Below are 8151 nucleotides of genomic sequence, written 5' to 3' on the forward strand. Positions count from 1 at the left end.
GCCTGGTAGAGCTGAAGGCCACTAGCAAAGCTTTTTTTTTTGTCCATCCCAACTCCAGTAACCCAGGTAGGATAATTTCCCTGAGGTTAAAGACTGCGTTTCAGACTTCGAGGGCCCACAGTATGCCAAGTAAAGAGGAAACATCACCCCTCCATCTGCTTGTCTTCTGATGAACACACAAATGCCCAAGAGATGGGGAAAGTCCCAACAGCTTCCAGAAAGGAGAGGGAGGAGGAAGGAGACAAGGCTGGGCACGTCTCCCTAGCCACCCAGATGCTGGAAGGTGGAGACGGGATCTACAGAACAGCAGTGGCTGCCTCTGTCTGAACCCCAAGAACAAGGGGCTGCAGAGGGGCAGCAGGTGGGGCATCGTGTGGATATCACAGCAGCTCGTTCCACCAGACCCGAATTGTGTCCCCAAGTCTGGGGTTTCTGAGAAGAACTCCTGGGCGCACCCCCGAGGCCAAGATCTCCCTGACCCACCAGGTCCCCTTGCCCTGGCCCAACTGGCCCGGCATGGGCTCACCTGGACACCTCCGTGTTGTGCTTTCTCCAGCTGCCATCCTGGCCTCCTCTCCTCCTTGTCCCAACCTGGAGATCCTACCTGGTTGGGCCACGAGGAATCCTGTTAAGGGGAAATGACAGAGGACTTTCTAATTGACACATAAGGCATTCCGGAACCGAGGCCCATTCTTGCAGGGCAGAGATGGTCTGGCCTCGGTGACTGCCCCGTGAGCCCAGCTAGTGGGCCCTCAGTGCAGACCATCCACAGAGAAGGTGACAGCACAGACATCCCGTGCAGGGTGCAAACGCCATTATGAATTTTTGACCCTGAGCCTGAGGCCCGATTCATTCAGGGCCCTGACGCCCCTGAGCTGCAGCAGCCGACAGAGAGGGAGCCCCGGGGGTGCGTTCCAGTCACCCTGTGAAGGGTCCCTCACCCACGGAGACAAGGTGGCTGTAGTTCTCCAGCATGACATCCCTGCAGAGGTTCTTCTGAGTGGCGTCCAGCTGCTGCCACTCCTCCAGGGTGAAGTCCACAAACACATCCCTGATGGTCAACATTTCCTGCAAGAGCACACCCTTCTTTAGCCCAGTAATTGGCTTGCAGGTGGAGACAGTATGTTACATTAAGTGCCCACTCTGTGCCCATCCTATGTCCTTCACACGTAGAAAGATTTTAGTCCTCCCCACCACCCAGGAGAACCCTGACAGATGAGGACAGGAAGGCTCACAGAGTGTGAGGTCACCTGCTCAGGATCACACAGGTAGGAATTAAGGATTAAAGTCCATTCAGTCTGGTTTCCGCACGCACTTTTTAGACACTGCATTGGCTTTCTCTACGTAATTGTTCTTATGCTATTCACCATCCACAATTTGACATAGTATAGTATATAGGGTGCTTATGTAACTAAAATTATTTTAAACTCTATGGGGAAAGAGATCGAGTGTTAGAAATATTTTACCCTGGAAATTCATTCTTCCAACACATATTTACTGACTGGAGAGCAAGCTGATAAGTTCTAAGGATGTAAAGGTTAATAAAAACAAACACCTCCTGAACTGAAGGAGCTACATACAGTCTAGTAGAGGGAGAAAAACAACACTTACAAACTCATACATGAAAGGGTGGGAGGAAAGGAAGGAGGCAATGGCAGAGGTAGGGCAGGGAACCCAGAATAGGGAGAAGTCAGTTCTGCTTAGGGCTGACAGAGAAGGCTTTGAAGGGGATGTAGATCTAGAAGAAACAGTTCGAAACACAGCTACTCAATCACGACCAACAGTGCTGATTATCCAATCAATCATGAGTCAAAGAACAGGACTATATCTGGCCTGGTCAGCAGATTGAGGTAAAAAAGGAAAGGTCTGTACTTGATCTTATCACCACCAAATAAGAATTTACTTCTCTAAGTGCCTGGATTCCTATCAGAGAGCAATAATCCACCTATTTACATTCTGGATTCCATCCTGTCCCACCCACACTTGGTGGCCTTAAATTCAAGGAGACATTTTGCACCCACAAGGCCCCCATGGGCCATATGTGGCACCAGTTTACTCAGCTTTGCAGAGGGAGACAGGAAACAGTGGGCCAAAGGGCAGTGACGCCAGCAAGAGGAGTTCTCAGTACAATCCAGTAGCTCAACCTGCCCCGTCCCACCTGAGGTGCCCGGGAACAGGGCCACACTGGCAAGTGCAGGCAGTATCTGGCTTGGAAGCCAGAAGCTGCTCCATGTACCAGTATCTCTTGTAACAGGCCCCTGAGCACATCTTCCAAGGTCCTGGCAAAGGACATGCCCAGTTATGAGAGTTACACTGGACTCAGGAAAACCCAAATCGGTGGCTTCCTATCAGCTATTTTCAGTTATTCACAGTCCTCCCAGTCCAGGTGCAGTTTGTTTACCGATCAAGAGTCATTGTGGCTTTTACATCCGGGAAGCTTCGAGTTTAGGTTAAGGAAGCTGAACTAATTGTTCCAGTGGATGATGGAAAATGTAACAAGGTATCAAGAAATCCAAAGCGATATGAGTGGTCTTATTTAGCATCCTGCAGTACACTGCCAAACGTGATCTTAAATCTCAAGTGTGGTATTTAAATGGAGAATAAATGAGTGCTTCCTTGCTATATAAATAAAATGCTTGATTTGTACAGATTAAAAAGAGTCATTTTGATCCTAAGTAACAACGCCTGGTAATACAGCTGTCATTCCACCATTATTGGGTTTCCAGGGACACAAAGCTAAAACCAGGTTAACTCAAGGTCAGATTTCCCTAATGAGGAGGAAGAATTTTATTCATGCTATACTTAGTGTTATGCTTCAGTAATGACAATGAAGAAAGTTAAAAACCCCTAACAGATCCTACACACACAGGGTCAGAATTTAGTCCAGAATGAAAGTATCTCAAATCGCTGTAGAAAAGAAGTCATTAGCAAAATCTGGCTAGGTATTTATGCAGGGAAAAAGCATACCATAAAGCTGCATTAGCTATCTCACTCCGAACTCCAAAATAAATTACAGATATGTCAGAGATTTAAATGTGTGCAGGATGATCATAAAATTACTAGTTGAAAGTTTTTATAATTCTAGAGTGGCGAAAGTTTTTCTAAGCCATCCCCAAATTCAGAAGACATATAGCTAAAGACTGGCAAACTTGATTACCTAGACATTAGAAATTTCTAAATAGCAGAAAGAAAATAATTTTTTAAATTCTCAAACATCAGTATCAAAGTGGTAAAAATATTTGTAAGCTACATAACAATGATCTAATTTCCTTCATACACTAAAATTCTAACAAATCTTTAAGAAAGAGACCACAACCTAATACAGTATAACTGGAGGAATGTGAAATAAATTTATAATAGTATACCATTTATCACCCTTCAGATTCTTTTTCTTCTTGAGATATAATTAACATATAACATTGTGCAAGTTTAAGATGTACAATGTGTTGATTTGATACATTTATATTTTGCAATATGATTACCAACAGTCCAGTAGCATTAGCTAACACCTCTATCACGTCACACAATTATCATTTCTTTTTTGTAGTGAGAACAATTAAGATCTAGTCTCTCGGCAACTTTGAAGTTTATAATACAGTACTGTTGACTATAATCACTATGCTGGGCATTAGATCTCCAGGATTTATTTATACCCTTCAGCTTCTTAAACATTCAACAGGTTGATAATACCTACTGCAGTCAAGTGTGTAGAAAAACACCAAAGAAGTTATAAACTATTTATTGCCTTCAGGGGAAGGGGGTGGAGCAACAGGTTAATATACATCAAAATGTATGTTGCAAATACTCTTTAATGCAGCAGTGCCCTTCTAGGATTGTTACCCTAGACTTTTTGATGTCAGTTAAGAAAAGACAACTCAATAAAATAGACAAAAGATTCATAGCAACAAAAATATAAGCATAAACATACAAATAGATTATAAACCTCATTAAAGTTCAAATACATGCTAATTAAACAGTAAGATACTGTCTTTTACCTATAAGGTTGGTAAACATTCAAATGACAGAGAAGAGCCACTGTTCACGAGCGGCTCACTGTTCATGAGCCACTGTTCCTCATATAGGAACATGAATACTCTCATAGAAGGCTGGTTGACAGGTAGTTTGGCAGTACCTATTACATTTTTTCTCATATTTTAACCAGGACTCTATCCTACTGAAATATTTATATGGGCATAAGGATGGTCAAGGCAGCATTATTTGTATTAGCAAAAAATAAGGGGAGATGACCCTCAATGTCCTGTGTTCCTGGGAATCTAATAATGGTGGCATGACAGCTATATCACCAGGCAACATTGATTCTGATAAGAATGAACCCTGATCGTCAACAAGCTGCATCTGGACTGGTGGATGACAGAGTGGTTAAATAAATTGTTATGGCTATACTCTAAAACGGCCATTATAAAAATTGGCTGACATGAAAGGATGTCTGATATATTTTTGTTAAATGAAAAAAAGCAGAGTATGCATAGTAGGAGCATATTTTCATTAAAAATAACCCGTGCAAAAATTTTGGGTTTTTTTGTACACACACACACACACACACACACACACACACACACACACTTCTACCTGGAAGGCAAACAGTTAGTAGAAGGGCCAAGACTGGTTTCATTTGTTGGAATGCAACAGAAAAGGAGGAATAAAAATGAGCCATAAGGAAAAGGTAAACATCTTCCCTTACGGCATCACCCACTTTTTTTCTTTTTTTGGATTGTCTGTACTATCTTTCTATTTTTCTATCACATTTTTGGTCTTTTTTGTATCTTCAGTTTGCATTTTCTGTATATAAATCCTCTGTGTATCATATGCACCGCCTTTCAGCCTCAAATGTCTTTTGACTGTACAGATTTTAACATTTTAATGCAGTCTAATCTGACAGTCTTTCTCTGCATGGTTTCTGGGTTTTGTATTTCATTAAAAATATTTCTTGCGGGCTTCCCTGGTGGCGCAGTGGTTGAGAGTCCGACTGCCGATGCAGGGGACACAGGTTCGTGCCCCGGTCCGGGAAGATCCCACGTGCCGCAGAGCGGCTGGGCCCGTGAGCCGTGGCCACTGAGCCTGCGCGTCCGGAGCCTGTGCCCCGCAACGGGAGAGGCCACAACAGTGAGAGGCCCACGTACCGCAAAAAAAAAAAAACCAAAAACCGAAAAACAACAACAAAAAATATTTCTTGCATTGAGCAAGGTTACAGAAATATCCTCTTAAATTTTCATCTAATTTCTCAAATATATATGTAGTTCTTTAATCAATCTGGCATTTTACTTTCATATGATGTAGAAGAGTCTAGCTTTGTTTCCATCCAGATGGAAACTCAGTTGTGCCACCATCATTCATTAACCACTCCTTTTCCCATAACTGAAATGACATTTTTATAATCTTGACTCACAAAAGCCTTCTGAAGCAATACATGAAATCTGGAAGCCACTAAAGATTGTGAAATTAGATCACATTTTAAAAATTTAAGTGTCTACTCTCCAAGATATGTAAACCCAGTCAAATGAGAAACCATGAAAAAATATTTACAACATACATGATAGAGGTCTAATTTACTTATTAAGTTAACATAAAGAGCAAGCAATCAGCAATCAAAGTAATTCCACACCCAAGAGAAAAATGTGCAAACAACTTAGAATAATCATCTGAAAGGAAAAAGTGCAAATTACATTTAAAAATATGAACAGACACTCAATTCAAAAAATGCAAATTAAAATGCACCACTCTTTTTTCCCCTCACAATGGCAAAAATCACTGTGATTGCCTGTTTATGGGAAAAGGCATCATACTGCTGCTAGGAATACAAACTGCTACGTGCTATTTGGAGGGCAATTTGACAATCTTAAATCAAAATTCAAAATGTCTGTAACCACTGACCTAGAAATGTCACTTCTAGAAAGATATACTCATATGCATACAACTGGAATGTACATGGATATTCACTGCTATGTTGTTTATGGTAGCAAAAGCCTAGAAATATCCTAAATATACATCACTAGGAGAAAGATAAATAATAAATGGCATTTCCATCCAGTAGAATATCAAGTGGCTATTTTTGTAAATAAGGTAGACCACTGGTTTGAAACCTTGTGTAATTTTGTCCCCCAGGAGACACTTGGCAATGTCGGGAGACATTCTGGTTGTCAAAACTGGGGGAGGGAGTGCTACTGGCATCTAGCGGATAGAGGCCAGGGATGCTGCTATACATGGTAAAATGCACAGGACCGTCCCAAACAACAAAGAATAATCTGGCCCAAAATGGCGAGAGTGCCACAGTTCAGAATCCCTGGGATAAGCTATGTACAACTGCAATGGAATGATCATTAAGACAAGGGCAACAATGTGCTGTAATTTGCAAAAAAAATTTTTTAAGAGATTCATATATCTAGATAGAGATGCATACATTATCTCTGGAAGAATGTATGAAACACTGAAGGAGACATGGGGACAGAGTGAGAGGGCGAATTATTTTTTACCTTTTCTTAAACAAAGTCTTTGCTTGAAATTTTTACCCTGTGCATGCATTACTTTAAAAAATGTGTAATTCAATTTATTACTGTTCTATGCAGAATATTTTAAAATTTTGGGCATTCATATTCTTAAGCAAAGCTGGTCTATAATTTTCTTTTTTGTAGTATCTTCATCAAATTTTTTGTTTTGGCGGTACGCGGGCCTCTCACTGTTGTGGCCTCTCCTGTTGAGGAGCACAGGCTCCGGACGCGCAGGCTCAGTGGCCATGGCTCATGGGCCCAGCTGCTCCGCAGCATGTGGGAACTTCCCGGACCGGGGCACGAACCCGTGTCCCCTGCATTGGCAGGCGGACTCTCAACCACTGCGCCACCAAGGAAGCCCTCTTCATCAAATTTAAGTGGCTTCATAAAATGAATTGGGTGCCTTTTCATCTTACATTTAAATTTGTACTCCCAAATCCTTCATAATTACTACTTTCATTAGTTTTCGAAGACCAGATAATTTCTGTGATCCAATTTTCCAGGCTTTTATTCAGCAATCTGATTTCCATGTGAACCCTCCACAACACTTATACTACTGAGCTTATAGATATATAGAAAGCTGTTCATGAGGCACTGTTTATAATAGTAAAAAAATTGAATAAAACCCCCAATATCTAGGAATAGGGAAATAGTTAAATGATACATCCATACCACGAAATAGGAACTGAAATAATCTTTATGTATTGATGAGAAACAACACCCAGGATATAATCATGTGGGGAAAGCAAGATGGGTATGGGAATGTGATGGCATTTGTGCAAAAACATGTTACACATACGTCTATTTTCACTTAATTACACTGATGTAAATGCATCTACAGCGCCTTATCACCAAAATGTTAAAAGTGGGCATCTCTGAGGAAAATTGAGGTACTGGGGGGAGAAGAAATATGGATGACTGGGCTACTATTTTTATATGCATTTTAAAACATTAAGCATCGATTTACTTTCATTATTTTCCCTAATTAAAAAGAAAAAAGTGATGGAAGAAAGGTAAGTCTATGTATGTAAACAATCTTCTCTGAGAAGGAAAAGAGGAAAAGATGAAGTGCAGTTCCAAAAGGGAAGTAGTTGGGGCTTCTGGGAAGATGGCGGAAGAGTAAGATGTGGAGATCACCTTCCTCCCTACAGATACACCAGAAATACATCTACACGTGGAATATCTCCTACAGAACACCTACTGAACGCTGGCAGAAGACCTCAGACCTCCCAAAAGTCAAGAAACCCCCCACGTACCTGGGTAGGGCAAAAGAAAAAAGAATAAACAGAGACAAAAGGATAGGGACGGGACCTGGACCAGTGTGAGGGAGCTGTGAAGGAGGAAGGGTTTCCACACACTAGGAAGCCCCTTTGCGGGCGGAGACTGTGGGTGGCGGAGGGGGAAGCTTCGGAGCCATGGTGGAGAGCGCAGCCACAGGGGTGCGGAGGGCAAAGTGGAGAGATTTCCGCACAGAGGATCAGGGCCCACCGGCACTCACCAGCCCGAGAGGCTTGTCTGCTCACCCGCCGGGGCAGGCGGGGCTGGGAGTTGAGGCTCGGGCTTCGGTGGGAGCGCAGGGAGAGGACTGGCGGTGTGAACACAGCCTGAAGGGGTTAGTGCATCACGGCTAGCCGGGAGGGAGTCC

The 8151-nt window shown here is 42.4% G+C and overlaps 1 protein-coding gene across 3 annotated transcripts in view; it reads right to left on the bottom strand.

Moving 5' to 3' along the window:
- The window catches only part of LOC112398801 (zinc finger protein 568-like), an 18920-nt gene that overhangs the window by 3789 nt on the left and 6980 nt on the right, over positions 1 to 8151 (bottom strand). For 2 of the 3 annotated variants that reach the window (XM_024743522.1, XM_024743524.1), the window contains exons 4-5: positions 942 to 1068; positions 527 to 625 (exon numbers count right to left, since the gene is read on the bottom strand). In XM_024743522.1, coding sequence (XP_024599290.1) covers positions 527 to 625; positions 942 to 1068 — 226 coding nt within the window. Of the gene's footprint in view, positions 1 to 18; positions 626 to 941; positions 1069 to 8151 lie in introns of those variants that run through there. The other variant, XM_024743523.1, reaches the window with a different exon arrangement.

This window comes from Neophocaena asiaeorientalis, unplaced genomic scaffold (genome assembly GCF_003031525.2).
Source record: "Neophocaena asiaeorientalis asiaeorientalis breed wild unplaced genomic scaffold, Neophocaena_asiaeorientalis_V1.1 scaffold243, whole genome shotgun sequence".
NCBI lineage: Eukaryota > Metazoa > Chordata > Mammalia > Artiodactyla > Phocoenidae > Neophocaena > Neophocaena asiaeorientalis.